The sequence below is a fragment of the Hemiscyllium ocellatum genome, chromosome 6, assembly GCF_020745735.1.
Source record: "Hemiscyllium ocellatum isolate sHemOce1 chromosome 6, sHemOce1.pat.X.cur, whole genome shotgun sequence".
NCBI classification, from domain to species: domain Eukaryota; kingdom Metazoa; phylum Chordata; class Chondrichthyes; order Orectolobiformes; family Hemiscylliidae; genus Hemiscyllium; species Hemiscyllium ocellatum.
Genome location: NC_083406.1, coordinates 28,257,039 through 28,281,007, shown reverse-complemented (window position 1 = coordinate 28,281,007; position 23,969 = coordinate 28,257,039). Strand labels below are relative to the sequence as shown.

At 39.4% G+C, this 23,969-nt stretch overlaps 1 protein-coding gene across 2 annotated transcripts in view; it reads right to left on the bottom strand.

Annotated features, from left to right (window-relative positions):
* Window positions 1-7,395: 7,395 nt before the first annotated feature.
* LOC132816390 (Krueppel-like factor 5) overlaps window positions 7,396-23,969 on the bottom strand; it is a 32,472-nt gene continuing 15,898 nt past the window's right edge. For both annotated transcript variants that reach the window (XM_060825888.1, XM_060825889.1), the window contains exons 3-4: window positions 20,484-20,543; window positions 7,396-9,702 (exon numbers count right to left, since the gene is read on the bottom strand). In XM_060825888.1, coding sequence (XP_060681871.1) covers window positions 9,524-9,702; window positions 20,484-20,543 — 239 coding nt within the window. In that variant the 3' untranslated portion in view covers window positions 7,396-9,523. The remainder of the gene's footprint in view (window positions 9,703-20,483; window positions 20,544-23,969) is intronic.

Here is a 23,969-nt window from a genome sequence, read left to right as displayed (position 1 = left end):
ATGTCCTTTAAACATTGTAATTGTACCTAAACCAACCAGTTTCTCTGGTGGTTCATCCACATATGAACCAGTCTCTCTGTAAAAAATGTTGTCCCTCGTGTCCTTTTTACATCTTTCTTCTCTTACCTAAGAAAGATACCCCTTAGTTTTGAATTCCCCTACCTTAGGGGAAAGACTCTTGTCGTTCACTTTATCCACACCCCTCATGATTTTATAAACCTCTATAAGGTCACTCCTCAACCTACAATGTTACACTGAAGAAAGTCCCAGCCTTTCCAGTCTATGTTTATGTCTCTAACCCTCCATTCCTGGCAACATCCTGGTAATTTTTTTCTGAAGCCTCTCCAGGTCAATAATATCCTTCCTATAACTGGTATGGAATAGCATCTCTCAACAGCTTGATTAGGAAATATCTTGAATAAAAAAATGTGCATTTATATATCACCTTTCACAACCTCAGGACATGTCCAAGGGCTCTGTAGTTAATAAAACACTTTTGAAGTGCAGTCACTGTCGTTAACTAATACTAAAGAAAATCCAGGCATTAATCACAGATTTGCAATGCATTACACTGCTTCTTGGAGTCAGACCTGAACTTGCCTTTTAATAGGTCATTCCTATTTCCTTTTCTCCTTTAGTCACAATCCTCAAATTTAATCTTTTCTGTTCATTATTCATAATTTTCAAACTTCTGCAATGTTGCTCCTCATTCATTTTTAAAACTTCCTTATCTTAATTTTCAGACATGGGAATCGTCCTTCAATCTAATTTTGAAATATTTACAAGCGCTGATGGTTTTCTCCAATGCTTTGATGGTACAGGAGTTAAGTGCTGATTACTTGTCTGTAGTTTCAGCATGGCAACCAAGGATTGTACCAATGATGGAAAGCTTTATGGGGTGCAGACAGGAAAATGTGAGTTGAGGCTGAGCTGAGATCGGGCATGATGATATTAAATGGTGGAGCAGGCTTGGGGGTTAAACTGTCTACACCTGCTTCAAGATATGTTCTTACTTCAAATGAAAGTCTTTGTTTGCTTTGATGAATGGTATTTTGTGAAGATCGGACATGGTAGGGCTGACTTTAATCAGTGATAATGGCTGAAAATGGGAGTGGTATACTTATCGCCTTGCTTCCAATTGCCTTTATTTTGTTCAGGCCTTTTGGTGAGACATCAGCCTGAAGTAAACAGGATCTTCATTTAAAGTAATTAAACAGAAGTGCATCAGTGACATTAGTTTGGCAAGCCCATTTTCCACAGAAAAAGCAGAATTACAACTATTACCCTCAATTTAAGCTTTGCTCAGTTGATGATAATTGAGACCAGACAATGAGGATACTGCATCCCGCTCTGATTCCAAAACTTTACGCACGTTTTAAAGATCCTCAAACAGGTGAAATAGGGATTTACCAGAATGCTTCCAGGTGAAGGGATTTACCTACAGGATTAGGTTGCAAAAGCTGTGGTTGTTTGCATTTGGGAGAAGTAGCTGACATTTGATCTGATGTACGTGCTCCATAATGTTGCTTAATCTATGACCTGATGGTAAAAGATTAGGAGACATGGACCAAACAGTTTGGCCAGGAGGTAGAAGAGTTTGAGAGGAAGATTTCTTTAAAATGCAAAAAGTGGTAATGAACTGCATCCCACTATCTACGAGGATACTGGAAGTGGAGACAATGATTTATCAAGGAAATTGGAAATGCACTTTTGCAAAATAAATTTAAAGAACATGGGGATAGAACTGACCAGAGGCAGAGAGTCAGAATGAACTCAATGTGTTGAATGGTTTCTTTTTGCAACAGAGTGACTTTGATTCAATGACGACATTTCTCAAACCATTTCCTAATATGATCTTATTTTAACACATAAAACTTAACATAAATCAGACTCCAACAAAAAAAATCAATAATTATAAGGTGAAAAGTGCTTCAGAGTTTGTTTATTTGTTGAACATTATTTTAGCATTAAAAATTGCGATGAAAATGCTGGTCACATAGTAACATAGCTGCTACCTGCAAAATATCGTCTTCCTTTCTGGTCACTGCCCTATGAAACCGTTCCAAACAAACCTCTGATCTAACTTTGTTGACAAGTTGTTAAGTCACAGCCTGCCTGATTAGAGCTGCACAACCAGTGTCCAACTCTGTAGGTTTGCACTGTGAACTGTGATTGATTACTTTCTGCTCGAGACATTTGGAGGGGGGGGGGGGCATGAGGTTAATGTGATATAATTTCTTATGACATTTGCTGTTTATACAACCCCAATTGAGGTCACAACTCAAAGTTTGGGAACCACAACTCAGAGAAATGGCCATTTGTCACATTGCTTTTTTATGGGATTGTGTTGTGCACAAATTGGCTCCTGTGCTTACCTATCTCAGAGTACCTACTTCACCCTAAATTTCATTTTCTGAAAGACACTACATAACTACAGGGTTTCTTTTGTATAAGTAACATCCTACAATGAGCAACAAGTTGTAAAACCAGCTCTCAAATATCAAATTGAACAGAAAATAATCCTATAAGTGAATAGCTGCAGCTATAAAAAAATTCTAGTTAAACCCATCTGGAAACATCACAGGTACAATTTTAGGAAGGATGGATTGGTTTTGCTGGTGGATTTACCAGTTTGATGCCAGGACTGTGTGGGCTAAATTATGCAAAGTTTAAGGCAGAACAGGAAGTTGAGGGTGGAAGAGGGGAATGCGAAGCAGAGGGTTTGCTTTCCCCAGAAGCAAGCCAGTTAGTATTCTGTTCCACTGCCAGAAAACAATGAACAGGTAAACAACCTCCTCATGGGCCGTTGGTCAAACTGATTAACTTGCAGCTCCAGCAATCTCATTCTTGTTAGAACTCAGTAGTAGATGTTGCCAGGGACTGTAGGCAGGTCCATACAGGAGAACACTCATGGATCCTGTAAGAAGGCAAGGGCTTTGGGTGGGGTAGGTTTTGTACTTTGGACAGGTGGGAGATGGAGTGCTGTTTTCCTCAAGGGCACCCTCCAATGATAGAAAGGGGTGTCTTGATTTTCCTAAACCAAGAAAAATCAGCCTGCCTGCCCCTGCCCAACAGGACCCATTATATCATTGCAGCCTGAGCTCAGGGGTTTATGGTCAGGTGATAATGTTCACTACCCGATCTTTATTATATGCTACTCTGCCAAATGTGGGACGGTGGCTCAGTGGTTAGCACTGCTAACTCACAACACTAGGAACCTGGGTTTGAGTCCATCCTCAAGTGACTAACTGCACATTTGGATGTCTGCATGGGCTGCCTCTGATGCTCCAGCTTGCTCTCACAATCTAATGATGTGCAGGCTCTGTGGATTAGCTATGCTGAATAGTTCTTAGCATCTAGGGATGTGCAGGCTAGGTGGAAACACAAGGTTTATGGATAGGATACGGGAGTGGTCAAAAGTTGGTCATTCACTTTTGTAAAAATGTAATTCATACTAAACCAATTGTAAAATGTCACACTTGAGATTGATAGTTTCTTTTAAATGCTCAGGAGAATTAATGGATTCAAGACAAATGCTGCTACAGGTGTAAATAAGTCATGATGTCAGTGAATGGCAGAACAGACTGAAGGGATTAAACTACTGTTTTTAAACATTTTAAGCTGAAGTCCTATGACTTATTGCTGAACGATTGTCACATGGAATGTGGGTCATCTATATGACAACTATGCAAACTGGACTAGATTAGGATATCTGGTCAGCATGGACAAGTTGGACCAAAGGGTCTGTTTCCATTCTGTGTATCCCCACGTCTATGTCTCTACTCCAAGAATACACGGCAGGTTTCAATATATTGAAAACATTGCAGTGTCGATCACACATCTGTTATTTCAGTGTCCACTGCCATTCAGTTGGTAGCACACACTACTTGAGCACCAAACTTTGGTACCCCTGGGGCTGGCCTCAATCGGTGACCTTGGGTTCAAGTCACACTACAGGTGACCCCCCAGCCCCCAAACACACACACAACCTCTCATACAAAAGGTCTGTATAATTCATTCACACACACATGCATGCACCATCTCACAGACTTATACTCCTTTACACTCTCACACACTCTCTAACAGACACTCATATCCACCTCATATCCACCCCCCCCCACCGCACGCACACAAGCTTTTGGGGTGAATTTATACTTGCAGGATTACATTTTATTTTGCTCAAAAACAATGAATGAATCCATGTAAGATTCTGTAAATACTTTTTTTTAAAAGATTAGAATCAGTCTGAACATTGGAGCACAGATAGCCTCACATAGGACACCTAACACCTTCAATGCATTATTTGGGCCAACATGGCATCTATTGTTAAAGTTCACTTGAGAATGTTACTTTAAAGTAAGTTCTGGGATTACATATGGAAAACCTGAAACCAACGTGCCCATTCTAAAAGAGGAGAGATTTAAACAATCCAGGTATTTTTCAATATATAATTTCAGTTACATCACACTGTAAACGTTTGCTATAAATTGTGTCCTACAAGCTTATACTCCACAACCACCTGAAGATAAAGCAGCACGCTGAAAGCTAGTGCTTCCAAATAAACCTGTGGCCTAGAACATGGTCTTGTGCGATTTGTAACTTGAAAAAGCCAACATTCTGGAGCCGCACTGCAGAAGCGTTATGCCACACCTCCACTTAATAAGTCATCCAATGTTGGAGGAGGTCTGTCTACCTCAAGTGGATGCAAAAAAATTGTATGGTTCGATCATGAATGATATTGATTTGAGATAGGAAATAACTATCAGAGAGATGATCTGATCCTCATTGTTTTTGAGAATTTACTGTGAAAACTGGCTGCCATATTTCCTGGATTTCAATAGTAATTACACTTTTGTCTTGCATTCAGAGTTGCCTTTCATGATGTTTATCTTTTAAGTAGTCCTTATTTCAATTCCTGTGGTGACTAATCACTTAAAAGACAAGATTTTCCCAGTAACTGACTCAAAGATCACAGGAATTCATGTTACAGCTTTTACGGTAATAAAAAATTGTCTGATCATTAGTGTAGTGTATCAGTTGCTGATTATAGAAAGATCTCTTTAATATCATAAAAGCCCATGTCTTGCTCATGGTGTAGTCTATTCTCCACAATGAGAGCTAGTCCAAATTTACAAGTTTCAAACAGGCTTGCTTCTCCCCATTTTAGCAGACTCAAAACATCCAGTGTCCATCAAAGTACCTTCCTTCAGACTGGAGAATCGCCAAACTAACTTCAATCAACAAGGCACACTCTTCACAATTGCATCAGGATGAATCTTGCAGTGCACTTAATTCTATGTTCGCATCTCTTCAACCAGAAATTATGATTCTATTTGTATTTTATCAAGATGAAGACAGAACAGCCCTTCTGGTTCCCCATCTTGTCCTGGGACACGCTCTTTTCAGGGACTCTGAACCCAATTGCATGCAACCTTGTAAATTTGCAAAATGCTGCTTGTTCACATTTAGATTGAAAATCAAATGTTTACTTTCAATAAGATTTAGCCTGTTCCTCTAGACTTCATTGTGATCTGGTCACATTGTTTTGTCTCTGCAGGTCACGTTCCCCACTTTACTTCAATTTTTTTTTTAAAATGTGGGTCAAGTCATAGCCATGCAAGAAAACCTTGCATTCATGACTTTGTGAATATGCAAAAATAAAGTTATCTTTGTTCTGGAGAGGAAAAATGATCAACAAACAAACAGCTCACATAAGTAGCAGCATTGACCTTCCTGCAGATTAGATTAGATTACTTAGTGTGGAAACAGGCCCTTCGGCCCAACAAGTCCACGCCGACCCGCCAAAGCGCAACCCACCCATACCCCTACATTTGACCCTAACCTAATACTATGGGCAATTTAGCATGGCCAATTCACCTGACCCGCACATCTTTGTGACTGTGGGAGGAAACCGGAGCACCCGGAGGAAACCCACGCAGACACGGGGAGAACGTGCAAACTCCACACAGTCTGTCGCCTGAGTCGGGAATTGAACCCGGGTCTCAGGCGCTATGAGGCAGCAGTGCTAACCACTGCCACCGTGCCACAATCCAATAAGATAATGGCTGACCTGTTCCTCCAATCTATTAACTAGCCTTTGGCCAATATCCCATCATTGCCCCTACCAAAGGCATCAACCTTTTTGATCAGAGAACCACTCCTCTCCTCACTGAGTAACAGCTCACATAGATATCTTGAACTGCTGCTCTTTAGCTGCTGGGAGACATTTGTCAAGTACTCCACCAGAAGGGACCATTCTGAAGGGGATTGTGTAAAGGGTCAAATAGTAGTGTCATCCTATAAGCCAGGTTCAGCAGTTCATGGAGAAATCGCAAAGAAAACTTGCAGCCATATTTCAGTCTCTTTGGAGTCCACTAATACAAGGATTTGAATGCAATACCATTGTAGGAACCTACCGAGCCTGCTCTGCAATCCAATAAGATAATGGCTGACCTGTTCCTCCAATCTATTAACTAGCCTTTGGCCAATATCCCATCATCGCCCCTACCAAAGGCATCAACCTTTTTGATCAGAGAACTACTCCTCTCCTCACTGAGTAACAGCTCACAGAACTAAAAACAAGAGTAGAATGGTGACCAAATTCCTTTAGGAGATGGAAGTGAATTGTAATTAAAAAAAACTTATCACTACATGAGGTCCACAAAGGCAGGTGACAAAAAAAAAGCCCCACTAAATTTGCACGTTCTCCCCGTGTCTGCGTGGGTTTCCTCCGGGTGCTCTGGTTTCCTCCCACAGTCCAAAGATGTGCGGGTCAGGTGAATTGGCCATGCTAAATTGCCCGTAGTGTTAGGTAAGGGGTTAATGTAGGGGTATGGGTGGGTTGCGCTTCAGCGGGTCAGTGTGGACTTGTTGGGCCGAAGGGCCTGTTTCCACACTAAGTAATCTAATCTAAATCTAAATATAGGCTTAGGGAAAGAGAGAGAGAGAGAGAGAGAGAGAGAGAGAGAGAGAGAGAGAGAGAGAGAGAGAGAGAGAAAATCAGTCTTAACTACAGATATTGCACTAAGGTCTTGACATTTATGTCTCACCAGGATACAAAGCATGTCATGCTTATTAAAAAAAAATCTAGTTAACTATACAGTTATCCTAGAGAAACCAAACCAAACCAAAACAAATGGGAAAAGTAACCATGTGTTTAGCTGTTTTTACAAAAACAAAATTGAATTTAGAAGGACCAGCATGGCCCTTAGTCTGGCAGCTGCTCATGACAAATCTGAATGTTGGGATTACAAAAAGACATGAATTTCTATAACTATTCACTATTTCAAAACTACTTTACAGCCAACTACTTATGCAAGCACACGAATGAATGTAGGAACGATGAATCAAGAATAATGACAATGGTCTTTATTTTAAAAATATTTTATTATTGAAGTTTTTTTTAAACCTTATCCCCCCCAAACACAAACTTTCTCCTTCTATTCAATGCCAGTTGTCAAAAGTTAATACAACCACAAAACCCAAAGGAAATACAGTGAAACAAAGAAAAATCAAGCTGAGGCAAAAATGACGCAGCCACATTTGCCCCTTTGTTCAAAGTATAAACTTTGCAGCATCTTATAAAATTATATACATCCTTTAATGCTATTTACATGTTCTTGCTGCCTTTTCTTGCCAAGCCATTACACTGAAGAACACTATAATTTAAACAGATTTGTAAACGATCCTGTTAGAAAGCCATTTTAAAGATTAGAAATAAATAAAGATAATTATCTTTTCAGCATTTTCTGGTTATAAAAGTCAGATCCCAGTGGAGATTAGCTTATGGTTTCAAATGCCTTCTTTAAATCAGCCAGCCCAAGCCTGCACAGCCCATTATTAATATTAATTGCCACACCTCAAATGCATAATATTCCGAGTTGACTAGAAAAGCATTTTACCAATTTTACAATACATATGAAGAGTTACAGCACTATAGCAATAACGGTTGGAAACAAAAACTCCACTACCTCCTCTCCTGCTTTCCAGCCAGCCCCATGAAATGAACAAAACACCTTCAGAAGGGACAACACCTCCCCCCCCTCCCCCCCCCCAACAGAACTACAAGTATGAAACAACTGTTGCTTTGAAGATTTCAACATACGGTACTGAGCCTAAGTGTGGTTAAATTAAACTATTAAAGATTCCTGATCGGGTTTAATACAGGAGGAGGTGTATTAGAAATTTTAAAAAAGTCACGTCAATTTTTTTTAAAAACAAAAAAAAACAAAGATCCTTTATATATAAAATACAAGAAATTTCACGATTTGAGTGCAGAATGAGATGTTCTACCCAGCAGCAGTGCCACTGTCTGTACAGTATCTATATATTTATATAAATATCTTTATTGCAGTAGTTTCAAACTGGAATGGAGTGCTAAAATAACTATACACTCAACAGTCAGCCTTTTGGAGAATCAATCCAATTCCACAAGGCACTGGGAATTTCCAATGCGTCTACATGCTATTTTTGGCTATATTTACATACCAGCTTTAGCCTCACGATGATGCTAAAATTGAAGTGTAAATACAAAGTCAGATAAGCAATTACATTCTTAAAATACACATGGAACTGGCAGAAAAGTAAATTGGGACAGGACTCCCAAACTGCAGGAATTTCTTTTCCTGCAACTTTTAAAACAAGGACTTTGGAAAACAGGGCCAAACCCCATTTCCTACTGTGGGGCAGGCCACATGACAGCACATCATAGAGCTTGAAAGTTAATTTCAGAAGAAGGATCCTGTCAAGTCAGGAGTAAATCAGTTTGCCAAAAATCCAGTTTCCATTCACTGATTATAGAAAAGCACCCAAAATGTATGCAGATTCTGCAGTTGTGTTATCATTTATTATCTCATTAATTGCCTTAGCCAGTTTCTTTTGTAGTTATACAGTTAAATTCAACACCCCATATCTTGCTGATGAGATGAGGACTTCAATAAAGCAATTTGATAACCTCAAGTATTAAAAGGAGGAGGTTAAATTCCCTTCGGGTTCAGCAGAAAGTATTATCTGTATTAGTTCACACTGTGCCCTTTGTGGGATTTTTTTTTTCTCCCCCCCCAATGTCTTTGGCTACATTTACTAAACACTGTCAAGACCATTCAGTGCTTTGGTCAAAACATTAGAAAGAAAAGGTTTAATGCTGTGAACTTGGCAGATGTAAATACCAGTACTAATCAACTACACGGTAGTGCAAGTGTGTCTATGAAATGGACGCGAGCTTAGTTTATACATCAAGAAAACCTAAAACAAAGAAAAATTTAATTCTCATTAGAAATTTCTTAAAGCTTTCTAATTAAACACAGCTCATAATTCCCAGTGAATATGTACAAAATATACAGGGTTCCAATTTTAAACCCTTAAATCAAGCCTGTGTTTTACATCAAAACTTCCTTTCTCTATACAGAAATATTGGAAGACCTGACAGCGAGATTACCATATACACAATGGTTGTCTGGTATTTTGTTTGGGAAACAATGTCTTGTTTGCATAATGAACATCAGCCTCAGGGAGGATTCATCTTCTAGTTCTGGTGTCTTTTCATGTGCAGGGCTAAATGGTCAGAGCGTGAAAAGCTGCGACTACACACTGTGCACTGGAAGGGTTTCGCCCCAGTGTGTTTACGGAAATGGCGAGTTAGTTCATCAGAACGTGCAAATCTCCAATCACAGCCTTCCCAGGTACACTTGTAAGGCTTCTCCCCTAGAATGAAAGGAATCAAACATTAATTATTTGGTAGCAATATTACCAATATTCTGCATGGACAGCATAAAAAAAGGCATTTCCTTTGCACATTACTTCATTAAAAGCTCAATCACTTCCTTTAAGATGCATCATTTTTCAAAAACAAGTTCATGTCGAACAGTTGGAGTTGAGACATTGGAGAGTGATACAAACCAAAATCCATCTCTGATATTCAAACTGAAGAAGTGCTTGATCAGAAGTAACAGGTAGAAACTATAAATGTCACTTATATAGGAAAAACAAAATATTGCATATGCTGGAAATTTGAAATAAACCCAGAAAACTGAAAATATTCCACAAGTCAGACAGCATCTGTACAGAAAGAAAATAGGACCAGTGTTTTTGATGTTTCACCAAAACTGCAGGGAGAAATCGATAAATAGGGAAAAAAAAGTAGAACATAAAAAGAATACAAAGACCAGATAATGAACTTAGTTTCAAGACAACTCCTGTTGAATAATCAGCACTGGGTGGGGATAAACGGGCTAAGTGGTCTCCTTCATTGCTTTAAAATTGTAAAGCCAAAATTCACACATGTATAGTAGCAGGTTTAATGCCAGAGATTTCATGAAATGGGATTCAGAGAACAGCTAGTGCATTTATCTGTAGTTAAAATGGTCTGATTATTTTACATATTTAAATTCTATGAAGACTAGGACACTATAAACAAACCAACAGATCTAGTGATATGCCAATAAGGAGTGGATTTGGCCAGTTTCTTGGATTCCATTCCACAAGGAACTCCCCTGGAAATCATGAACATTACTCTCACTGAACAGTTGGTCAAGAAACAAAGAATAACCAATTGTTGAATAGTATCTCAACTTTCAAGAACAAAGTCCATTTATGAAGATGAAACATAATACTTCCAAAAAAAAATTGGTGCATCCTAATTTATTGCAGTTATTTCCCATGCATTGGAAATTTTCCACAAATGTGTATACTTACAAGTTTTCCCTAGAAGATGGATGCAAAAAAGAAAGAATTTTACATACTTTCATAGAAGCAAAACTTAAAATTTATTTTGCAGGGTTTGAGCTATAAGGAGAAGCATTCCAGAAGTGGACCAGAAACACCACAGGCGGGATCTTAGAAGCTGATACATCAGATGCCAATGTCCAATGATACAAAATGTGCCCTTAACTGAAGGCGCAGAGTGCCCAACATAGAGGCTGTTTGAGGCAAGCCGCAAGCAAACTATCAAGCCTAGTTTCACCAACATATCATTTCTGAGCTTGCAAGATCACAGCCAGAATATTAATGAGCTGTGCAGAGTCTGAAACAAGGTCCTTAACAAGTATTAAGGAATATCAGTTGGCAACTTGCCACTAGCCAGCGAGGATTGCCCAAAGTCATTTGCAAAAAGCATTTAAAAAAAAAATGGGGAGAATGATCTGATCATCAAGTTGGGCCTCACTGGATTTCGGCCAATTAGACCACACATCTCACCATAGCTCACATTACTCAGGCCTCTATAAAAATGTTCTGGAGTCACATTTCTCTCTGAAACAAGTGAAATTTGAACCCAGGCCTCCTGGCCCAAAGTAGGGGCACTATTCCTACACCATAGAGCCGTGAAATCACATTAAAGATTGGTCACCAGGTTGACTTTTAGGTCTGAGTCTAATTCCATGAATGAGACAACTTCCCAATAAAAAAATGGAATGAGAATTGCCTCTATTTCAAACTGACCAACCACCCTTGTGAAATCATTAAGGGAACATAAGTAACATCGCCTAATCATCTAAAGTTGTTTATTTACATAATATTAATTGCTATTTGCAGTTATAATATCTGGTTAATCTTCTTAATCCTAACAGCATTATAACCACTTATAGATCTACATAAAATGCAGAGGAAGATTATAGCTGTACTTGGAAATAGTTGATGCAATCTTGGTTTAGGCATGATCCTATAGTGTCATTAGAATATCCATTTGTTTCATTAAAATAAAATCTTATTGAACCTACCATTTCCAATAACCAATAACCAATAGCCAATCGTTGTGTAAAGATCTGAGGAACTTTGCAATCAATTGACAAAATCAAAGTGACACAAAAAGGGTTGTGGATCATCTATTTTACACAATTTCAAAATGACCCCAGAGTATTACACCAACATTTCATTCACAATTACTCTATGTACATTGTAATCACAAGGTACATTTAAACGAGAGGACAGAAATGGAAGATGACATCAGTGACAGAGGATTATTAGTGGAGCGAATGTATGTATGTCAGCCACAAGTTGCCAATTTATGGTGGTGTTTCAACCCTAAGCTGCTTGGGACAATATCATAACCTAGCCTACTGAACCCCTTTATGAAACATCACAATCAAATGTATTTTAGATACAAGTACTATGATGACTGGGTGATGCTATGATAAAATGGTTGGATGTAGTATCAGGAATACAAAAATTCATGATTCAACAACCACAGAAATGCACAAGACACAACCTTGCCCCAACATGAGACATTGGTAGATGAGGAGGAGGCTGGGAGAACACAAGCAAGCCAGGCAGCATCGAGAGACTTCAGCAGAGAACAGATCATCTTAACACATGAAAGAATGGAAGATAACTCCATATTAGTAAACAAGCATGCCACAGAAGTTTCAGACATTCCTATATACAATGTTTCTATTCAGTTCCAATTTAAAATTCCATTAAGGAAAATCTAAAATTAAAACAAAACCCTGCCAAAGATCTTGTGGCCATTCAAATAAAAGATAGTTTGGAATGAGAAACTCAATGCTACTAAATTTTCAACAAAATTGATAATTCCAGTAATATTTCTGCATCCTGTGATATCAGTTTTACATGATGAACTGGTTACAGTGGCATTTACAGTCAGATCAGATGAAATTCTGTAAAAATTCAGAGGTTCCTTCACTTAACATTTTTGGTGAATATTGATGGATTGCACACGGAGGGAATTTTGACTGTTTAAAACAAAACAACTCCACATGCAATTCATGTGACGACTTGCAAGATAAGCTAGAAAACACTCCAGTGGAAACCCTGATACTCCAACTAACAACAAACTGAGTCATAAATCTATACTGATGAAATCAGAGCAGAGCTAAGAACTAAAGTGTTCAATCGAATTGCTTATGCTTTACTTCATGTCTAACCTCAAATGGCATTTCATGAAAAAAAGGGATTAATAGGTAACGTGGGATGGAGTCTGATATGGCCGGTCCACAGTGCATCCAATACAGGTGCTTTGTGCCTTGTAGAATATAGAAAATGCTTTCTTGTCATTGCTAATAATGAATACAAAAATAATAGGATTTGGATTTGTTACCTTCAATATCTCAAAAGCCAAGACTCTGCTTTCAAAATGGTAACTATTGCAGAGTCGGGCTTACTACATACCAGCAGGGCAACTAGTCTAAAACTTAAGTCACTTAAAACTGTTGGGCTTCACTGTTTACAGCTTCTTACATAAAAAATTAACCACAAGCACATTTGAAAACAAATTGCAGTAAAAATACTGCTATAGAACAAATGAAATACGAAGTTAAAAATCCATATTAGTACATATCCTAAGATACGGCTTGGCGAATTAAATAGTACAGTTTTGCCATAATAGGGGTATCATCAGTAAGACATGCATTGTGTGCGCCATAGATACAGAAGCACACAAAATTACTGTAGTCATACTGCATAATATTTCTTCCAGTATCAGATTCAGGACCAAGTATTACATACTTGCCCACCCACCTAGAGGTTGGCTGGCTAACCGACCACCCTCTCACTCAGCCCTGAATGCATCCTTATGAAAAGGGGTCGGGCAAGCACCAAAATGAACATCTTCACCACTATATGTAACTAAATAAGTGCCAACCAGCTTGTTAAAAGCACAAACGATCCAAGTAGTATGTTAGTCATGCCATTGAATGATTGACTTGGGCAGGTGAGAGACTAAATACATTTTGTCCAAAAAAAACAGATGTTTGAAACAAAAGGAAGAAAAGGTGGAGACTGAGAAGAGAGGAGAAAGGTACTATCTTCAGGAGGATGCTTTTTGCCCACTGTGCCCCTCAGAAAGACACTGCTTCCTTCCTTCCTATTCACATACCTTCAAACTCAAACCCTTTCACTGTCTTCCCTCTTTCATTTACAGTATATGGAGTGTTGCATGACCTTAATCCTGCACAGCACTTCTCAGCCACAGAGTATTTGTGAAAAGAGTCAGCATGGACAAATGCTGCAATCGATTTATTTAAAGTCTCTCAGACAGCAATTACTGATCCAACAAACAAATCAGCTTTGCTGACATTAATGAAGGATCACTGATGGGCCAGGTAACCAAGAATTCTTCCAACAGTTCCACTGGGGGCAGATGAGATTTCCAGTTTAATGTCTCATCAGGATAGCACTTCTGACAATTTTTTAAAAAAAAGTGATTTAGAGAAGCATACACTGGCTTGAAATATAGTGTGATAAACAAAAGTCTTGTTACAATCATTCAATAAGAAAAATCACTCACGCTTAATATGGCTGTGTACCTTTGCAACCAAATAGGATTTTTTTTCCCCACTGAAAGACAAGTGAGCTATTTCAATTTTTACTGAAAAGTGAAATGTTCAAAGGATTTGAGAGACTATTATTCTTCTGCATGCTATGGCGATGGTATGTCAAAACCAAATACAGTATTTAAATGTGCACTGAAGACTGCTGACTTAGCACACACACACACACACACACACACACAAAACAATCTGTAACACAATTTTCCTCTTCAGCAAGTTTTGAAAAACTCCAAAAAACCAAATCATTTAGAAGTGCCCAGTGCATTTCCTGATAGATACGTTAAGGCTCTAGACTGGATTCATTTCCTGAAATGCACATCCACCTTGCAAAAAAATCTGCGCCGTTTTAAAATGAAATAAGTTAACCTTATTCTCCAAATTTCAATCTCAAATGCCATCCCCAGAGTTGTGGCATATCTGTGATTCAGGATAATTCACACCATGGGGAACAAAACTTCCCATAATGAACCACAAAATTCCTGTTCAACATGCACTACTGGCCACCGCATTCTGTAGAAGAGGGCAAAAGCTCCTTTACTGAGAGAGAGAAAAACATTACTTAACAACCTGAAGGCTAGAAAAACATAAGACTTTCAGAGACAAAAGCTGTGGCATGCAGACTGTTTAGACTGCCAGAGTGTGCTAAATGCCCTTTCCAAGATACAATGAATAACCGATCATCTCCGAAAACTCCAAATTGTATTTGATAATGATCTTCCAAAACTTACTTGCACCAGGAGCCTTAATTACAAAGATATATACGCAATGATCAAACAACTTGAAAATAACTGCAAATTTAATGTTTTCGATCTGAGACTTTTATTGGTCTTAAAGAGCCAGTCTCTCTATTTTTGTTTGCAAAGCTCAATTCAGCATTAAATTTTACCTGAAGGGTGTATTCTCCACCTTGTTTTTCTGGTTGCTACAGATCAAATGAATGCCATAAACGTGCCAGCAGGACCACACATGCCTTAGAAATCTACACAACATTTTCTCATACACCCTGCAGCCTTGTTGTCGAGGTAAAAACGGACAGTAAATAAAGTTGATACAGAGAGAGAGGTCATCCTTTCAGTTTGCAGTGCTTACATACAACACTAAATTGCACTAAACAAAAAAAAATACAAGATTTCCTTTCCTCACTAATCTTATTTTTTTCCGGATTTGGCCAGAAGACCAGATCATTTTCAGTAGTTTAATGAAAACAAATTGCAGCACGTGGATCTAGAGCAAAACTGAAAATTTAAGAACAATATGACAGGTCAGTTACTGTACTGGTTTTGAACTTCAGTCAAGACACACAAAACTAATGCCTCTCAGCAGAAGGGAACAAATAAAAGCCTTGCTGCACAACACTGTTGTGGATTTGTACACATTGAAAGCTGCTTAATGCTGGAGAATGACTTGAGAGCGTTGCAATTTTACTTGGTTCCACCCCCTCAGCCATCAAGTATGCACATGGGTGCTTAAAAAATGTTTATCAAATGTGTCCAGCTACAGACTATTTTTTCCCCTTTACTTCAACAGGCAATGCCTGGTTAGGGCCACTTGAGAGTTGCAAGTTAGCCAGGAAAGACCCAAGAGAGAGAGTTAAAAGCCAGGAGGGGACATGAAAACTCATCAGCAGATAAGATCAAGGAAAACCCTAAGAAGTCTTTCTCTAGGTATATCAGGGATAAAAGAATGACTAGAGTAAGATTTGGGCCAATTATGCCTAGTATTGGGAAGTTGTGTGTGGAGTCAGATGAGATGGGGGAAGTGCTAAATGAATACTTTTCATCAGTATTCACACTAGAAAAAAAATGTGGTTCAAGGAGAATACGGAGATACAGACTACTAGGCTCGATGGGATTGAGGTGCATAAGGAGGTGTTACCAATTCTGGAAAACGTAAAAGTGGATACGTCCCATTGACCAGATAGGATTGATCCTAGGATTCTCTGGAAAGCCAGGGAGGAGAATACAGAGCCTTTGGCTTTGATCTTTATGTCGTCATAGTCTACAGGAATAGTGCCAGAAGACTGGAGGATAGCAAATGTTGTCCCCTTGTTCAAGAAGGGGAGTAAAGACAACCCTGAAAATTATAGACTTTACTTCAGTGGTGGGTAAAGTGTTGGAAAAGGTTATAAGAGATAGGATTTATAATCATCTCAAAAGGATGAAGTTGATTAGGGATAGTCAACACGACTTTGTTAAGGATGGGTTGTACTTCACTAACCTTACTGAGTTCTTTGAGAAGGTGACCAAACCAGTGGATGAGGGTAAAGCAATTGATGTGGTGTATATAGATTTCAATAAGGTTCCTCACGTTAGGCTATTGCACAAAATACACAGTGGCATGGGATGGAGGGTGATTTACTGGCTTGGAGCAGAAATTGGTTAGCTGAAAGACAGAGGGTGATGGTTGACGAGAAATATTCATCCCTGCATTCAGTTAATAGTGGGCTACCACAAGGATCTGTTTTAGGTCCATTGTTGGTTGTCATTTTTATCAATGACCTGGATGAGGCATAGAAGGATGGGTTAGTAAATTTGCAGATGACACTAAGGTCAGCAGAGTTGTGGATAGTGACGAAGGATGTTCTAGGTTACAGAGAGACAGATAACTTGCAGAGCTGAGCTAAAGAGGTGGCAAGTAGAGTTTAATGTGGAAAAGTGCGAGGGGATTCACTTTGGAAGGAGTAACACAAAATGCAGAGAACTCAACTAATGGTAAGCTTCTTGATAGCGTAAATAAAGAGAGATTAGTGTCCAGGTACATGGATCCTTGAAAATTGCCACCCAGGTTGATAGAGTTGTTAAGGAGGCAAATGGGGTGTTAGTTTTTATTAGTTAACAGATTGAGATTCGGAACCATGAGATCATACTGCACCTGTCAAAAACTCTGGTGCAGCCACACTTGGAGTTTTGCCTACAGTTTTGGTCACCACATTATGAGAAGGATGTGGAAGCTTTGGAAAGGGTTCAGAGGAGATTTACTAGGATGTTGCTTGGTATGAAGAAGAGGTCTTGGAGGAAAGGCTGAGGAACTTGAGGCGGTTTTTGTTGGAGAAGGTGGAGAGGTGACTTAATTGAGACATAAGATAATCAGAGGGTAAGATTGGGTGGACAGTGTGCCTTTTTCCTCAGATGGTGATAGCTAGCATGGGGGAAACATAGTTTTAAATTGAAGGGGGATTCATATAGGACAGAAGTCAGGGATAGTTTCTGTACTCAGTAGTAGGGGTATAGAATGCACTGCCTACAACAGTCGTAGACTTGCGAACTTTAAAGGACACTTAGTCATTGGATAGGCCAATGGGCAAAAACAGAATAGTAGAGGTAAGATGGGCTTGTTGATTGTGTCGACCAGTGGAAACAATATCAAGGGCTGAAGGGCTTGTCCTGCACTGTAATGTTCTATGTTGTGTTCTAAAATTGACATTCCCAACAAAAATCAGAATCAAATTCTTAGTGCTACTAAATCCCGTGCACCAATACAAATATAAGGTTTAAGAGAAACACCGCAGAAAAGAGAACGAAACTTGATGTCTAAGGTTATAATTTAATTTAAAAAGATCTTTACTGTTGCACAAATAGAAAAGAAAACTGAGTGTGTTGCTGTTTGGACTTAAGCAGTTGTCTTTTCCCTCGGATATTACAAGATTTGCTTTGCAGCCTCTACATAGTCTGTGTGGTTATTTTGAAATGTCAAGATGTCAATCATCACACTCTTGAAAACACCTTATTTTCCTTCCATTTTAAATAATAAAAGCTTATAGGAAAACATTCAGGTGTGTCTGACACTTATTTCAGTAACTCTCAAGTTGTTTGCTTCCCCATTGGCTTTTCATTTTTATGATCCTGGTTTCCTTTAGAGTGTTCCTCATTTCCCCCTGCAGTACACTGACAATAGCAGTATCCCACCTCATTGTAAAACATCATGCTGTCAGGGCATGGTTGTAGTTGCATGTTAGATGAAGCAGAGAAGGTAGTCAGTAACAGCTGCTTCCATGCTCACCTTTAAATGGGATTACAAACTGATTATGGAGTACAACCAGCTCTAAATTAATTCAGATGTTATGTACACTCATTTAACTTGCACATTAACTTTTTGTGTCATACTAAGGATAAAGTACTTAGATGAATCTTAAAACATCATTTTATAGAAACAAGGTCAGGAATATAGGCCACAGTCAGAAACTTTGCAATGCTTGATCACAGATGGTCGAAAATAAATGTTTGATGTGTATGGTTTGGTCAGTTTCACTGTTTTGGTAAAATGCTGTGGTTTATACAAACACTTACAGCATCAGTTAAACATAGTAACGATTAATAAAAATTTTAGTCACTTATTTGTATATGCGGTTAAGAGCTTATGCAGAAATGAGTAAAATATGACAGATCTGAACTCATGGGGAATTTGCTTTTCACTTGGATCAAGTTGGATGGTCATGTTAGTGTCACAATGAAACCATTATCCAGGATCACATTTATATTTGAATTCACTATTCACATTTAGTAACTGTTGAAAATTGTTCAATAATAACTGGGGACATTAATGTGCACTCTGTATTATACTTGTCACACTCCAGAGATGCTTCAATATTACCTTAATGTGGTTGGGACAGTTACATTTACTACTGTTATTGGAGAAGAAAATCAGGCAGATTGCAAAACTGGCTACTGATTCACCCATCACCCATTGTGCATTACTCTCACAAGCTATCCAGTGCAGAAACTGGCAGGAGGGAAAAAGAAATGTCAACCTTGAGCCAATATACCAGCTGTGAAAAGGCTCAGTCCCAAAATCAGCTTCTACAGCCAAAACAGACAACCCTTAATCCAGAGGTGGCATATACCCTGGGGACAGTTTGGTGTCTCCATTGCAAACTAGAGTTAAACCTCAAGGGTTGGGTAGGATCAATCTCATTGAATTCATCAACTCCTTTCCTGCTCCAATCTGACCAATTGCAAACTTACTGGTTGAAGATAAACCAAAAAAAACCTTAAACTAGCAACATCCTTTTTAAAAACCACAGACATGACTGATGATGGGATTGAGAACTTTTTTTTAAACTGGAGACCTGTGTGGAGGCAGCAACGGCTTGCCTTCCAAGCAAAACTGAGGAAATGCTCATCGTTATTACATTTTAAATTTACAGCTTTAATATGTAGCAGGATGCTACGTCCTTGCTAACCGTAAACTCGCCACTGAGTCAGGGGAATGTCCCCCTGAGTCTCGAGCAAAGCCTTATGGGTACCATCATAACAGCTACTTCACACCAACCTCCCTGAAGTGAGGAGGCATTAAAGACTGAACAGGCTATGGCTCTTTACTCTGGAAAGGAGACAACCTTGAAAACGATTAATAGTTTGAGAGGGTAGATATAGAGAAATGCAAGTAGTGACCCATTCTATATCAGTGATAAGAAAGTTTCACTTTACTCAAACCTTCACCGGACCAAGTGAATTAAAGAAACAAAAACTTGCAATTGACGCAAGTTTATTGACAGTGAGGCCCTTACGGTCAATAAAGGCTTAGCACCATAAAACACTGCTATTGCGAGCATTGTAGGGGTTGGTGCTATTTCTGATGTTTTCTCTACTAATTTAAACATTGAAATTGAAGCATTTTTAGATTTTAATTTCTGCTGAAATGCTATAAACAGAAACAGTCACAAGCATGCTTTTTAACATAAGCATTTGCGGTTAAATTTGAGTTCAAATTTTCTCAAGTCTACCTCTTCATCCAATTTCATTTGTTTAAGGGTTTGGAGGGATATGAGCCAGGTGCTGGCAGGTGGGACTAGATTGGGTTGGGATATCTGGTCGGCATGGATCGAAGGGTCTGTTTCCATGCTGTACATCTCTATGATTCCACTCTCCAAAACATTGCAATTCTGGAAAACCTGCATACTATAGGCTTAAGCATCCAAAACCTTAAGCAATGAATCTCCTTTTGGTGCACACCATTGTTTCATCCAATGAAATGCTGCTCTGATTTTTAAAAAACAAAGTACACCCTGGGTCTATGTAGACCACACACACCAGCATTTCTGGCATTGTGGCTCATTTCCTAGTGCGCTGTAGGGCTGTCCTCAAATAACATGCCAAACATCAAAACAACGCAAGTTCAGATGTCAGCTATCTCTATTTTAAACCCAAATACCTTCATAAGATATTAAGAGCAGTAAACAGTAGGTTTTAAAGAAAGTCTTACCAGTGTGAGTTCTCAAATGTGCTTTTAAGTGGGAACTTTTGGTGTACACTTTAGAACAACCTAGAAAACATAACATTAGAAGGTTAAATGCACGTTTCATCTACACACAGAATATTGTTACACACTAGCGATTGAAGATTTGTAGCTCAGGTTGACTACAAGTATGCAAGCAAGCTTTTTAAGCTTGGTTTGTTTTCAGACCTAGTGACCATACTAGGTAACATCAGTGTGCGTATCGTGTGAAGCGCAAGTGGTATGGAATAGAGAGGGGGGTCATAAGTCTTGGTTTCTTAGGGTGGGTGATGTCATTTCTGTTTTTTTCCCCAAGGGAAGGTAGAAAGGATCTAAATTAATGTGTTAATTGATGGAGTTCTGGTTAGAATACCGTACCTTTAAGAATTCTCATGCATGTCTTTGTTTCACTTGTCTTAGGATGTGTGTTGCCCCAATCAAAGTGGTGCCCTTCTTTCTCTGTATGTATAGAAACTAGGGATAGTGGGTCGTGCCTTTTGGTGGCTTGTTGGTGTTAGTGTATCCTGGCGGCAAGTTTCAGCTAGTTTGTCCGATGCAGTGTTTTTTTTAAAAAAAGCCAGTTCTTGCATGGTATTTTGTAAATTATGTTAGTTTTGCTGGTAGTATTTAATGAATCCTTTTGGACCATTAGTCATTGTTTACGTGTGTTGGTAGATGTGTGAGCTACCATGATGCCAAATGGTCAGACTAGTCTGGAAGTCATTTCTGATGTCTTTTATGGTAGGTAATGTTACACACTTAGCTACTAGACCACTTTGATCCTTAAAACATTTCCACCAACTTCAACTAGACCCTACCACCAAGAACATGCTCCCCTCCCCACCCCTCTCCGCCTTCCGCAAGAACAGTTCCTTTGGATCACACCACTCAACCCACCATCTCCCCCCAAACTCCAAGGTGCCTTTCCCCCACAGCCAGAAAAGATGCAAAACCTGCTGGTACACCACCAGCCTACCCCCACCCAGGGCCCCAAACAGCCCTTCCAGGTGAGGCACAGGTTTACCTGCCTCTCCTCCAGCCTAGTTTATTGCATCAGGTGCTCCCGATGTGGTCTTCCCTACAATCGGGGAGACCAAATGTAAACTTAGGGAACGGTTCACGGAGCTTCTCAGCTGGGTCTGCAGGGGCTGACCTGACCTCCCAGTCAATGCCCATTTTAATTTCCCTTCCCAACATGACCATCCTGGACCTCCTTCATTGCCACAACGAACCAAACCGCAAACTGGAGGAACACCACCTCATTTTCTACCTAGGCAGCCTACAGGCCAGAAGGTTCAAAACTGAGGTCTCAAATTTCAAATAACCTCCCTTCACGTTCTCTCCCCCACCCCCGCCGCCATCCCCCCATCCCAGTCCTTTCCATCAACCGGATTCGTTCTTCACATTGACCAGCCAGATCATACCCATTACCTGCCTTCACCTATCCCCACTTCACCACCCTGACTCTGCCACCCCCTTTATCTGCAACTCCTCCTATACCCACCTCCAGTCCTGAAGATGGGTTACACCCGAAATGCTTCCCCACCTCCTGATGCTGCCTGGCTTGTGGTCTTTTTCCATCCTCCTGCCTATCCACCTTGATCCTATAGTGTCTGTCAGTTTTCATGTGTATTATTGACTGCCCATTTACATTGCTCATGACTGCAACAGACTGAATAGCTTGCAGCACACTGATGGTGAGCTAACCACAAATGTGTGCATTTACTTTCTATGTTAAATATCAAAACATAGCAAGGTACATGAACAAAGATTTTTAAACAAATTCCAAAATGGGAAATATGGGAGAAACTTTTCAGTTATTTTTTTATTCTTGAAGTGAAGTGAAGAACAAGCTGGTTTTTAAGATAAGATTCTGATGTAGTCACTGTTTAATGCAAGCAGATGAAGCTGGTTTTCAAAGCACATCTTCCACAAATTTGAAGGGCCTAAAGCGGGTTACAGAGTTACATGCCGGTAGGAGCACCAAACAGGACTCCACTGTTTCCTCCAGTGGATTAAATCGCTTACATTCACCCGAGACAGGAGGGATGGAGTAACTTAACACCATTTGAAAAGGTGGCGCCTCTGGCAATGCAGCTTTCTTTCTGTACTGCACTGAAGCCTCGGAGGCTCTCATCTCATGTAAGGACTTTTCCTCAACCTTCTACTTTAGGGTAAGAATGCCATAGAGATTTAAATCTTGGCAAACAGTCACCGTCACAAATAAGTTAGATCATTCTGGTTCTGAACAAATTTCGAAGCTGCAATTACAAATTCAACCTAAAAGGAAAAGTTCAAAACTGATGCCACCCAATTTCCAGTTATGGCATAGTTCATATTTTGTTTTCCATTAAAACTCAATGGCAACTTAATCCAAGGAGTAAAGATGACAAATTGACATGTTTTTTTAAAAAAAGGTATCTGTTGCCTTGCTGATCACATCCTTTTGCAATGTTTAAATTGGAAATCCAACAAAAGCAACAATGCAGGCAACTTTCATTTCTCCCCTATCATTTTCTGTTCTACCAATTTGTGCAGAGAGATGGGAAGTCCCAAAGCAGAAAGACTTATACGACTAGCTTCAAGTGTTCTTGCAATGTTCTGCTTCCTCCTGGCAACATCGCTCAGATAAAAGAGCAACTCTGAATTTTAAGATGCTAGCCTGTACTTTACACTCATCATTCAAAAGGGAAACCTGATCCTTTCTGATACAAAAGCAATGGTAACCCTGCACTTTTAATTAGTTTACCAGCATGGTAAAAATGCCTGGTTTGAACCACAGATGAAAGTTGAAGGTACAGTACCACAAATGTGACTAGTATAACCAAACCAAGCTGATTATGACTGGGGTGATGGAGAAACAAAGATGTGCACGTGATTTGCAGCCTGGCAACCAACACATGTAAATAAATCACCAACATGAAACACTACTGTTTCATTTCACACAGCAATCTTGTAATTTAATTTGTGAACGTTCCCGGTGATCTGCCATCCCTGGAATCAGAATATGCAAAGCCTTTTATTCCTCCTTAGCTGCCTACTCACTGCAACATTTTAGCAAGCAGACTAGAGTGAAGAGAGAATGAGAAAGCAAAAGAAAAAACAAGAAAGCAAATAGGTTTCCTGCTGTCTATCTCCCTCCCTTCCTAAATAGTGGTGTCACATTAGTGGCTTTGCAATTTACTAGAGCCCTCTTGCAATCCAATGAGTTTTTCAATTCTTTACCAATGCCTCCAATCTTTTTACAACTCTTGGATACTGGTGACTTTTCTGCTTTCAGTCTCATTAGTTTGTCAAATAATTTGTTCCTTATGATAGAGGCAAGGTAATAGCATCATCATCCATATTGGATATCTCTGGGTGAATGAGATAATCCTTGATGTCTTTGCTTGTTCCCACAGGTTGAAAAAAAAACAGCTTGCTGATAAGCCAGCAAATCCTGGTTTTGCAGACTGTCCTCTGAGAACTGGAGAC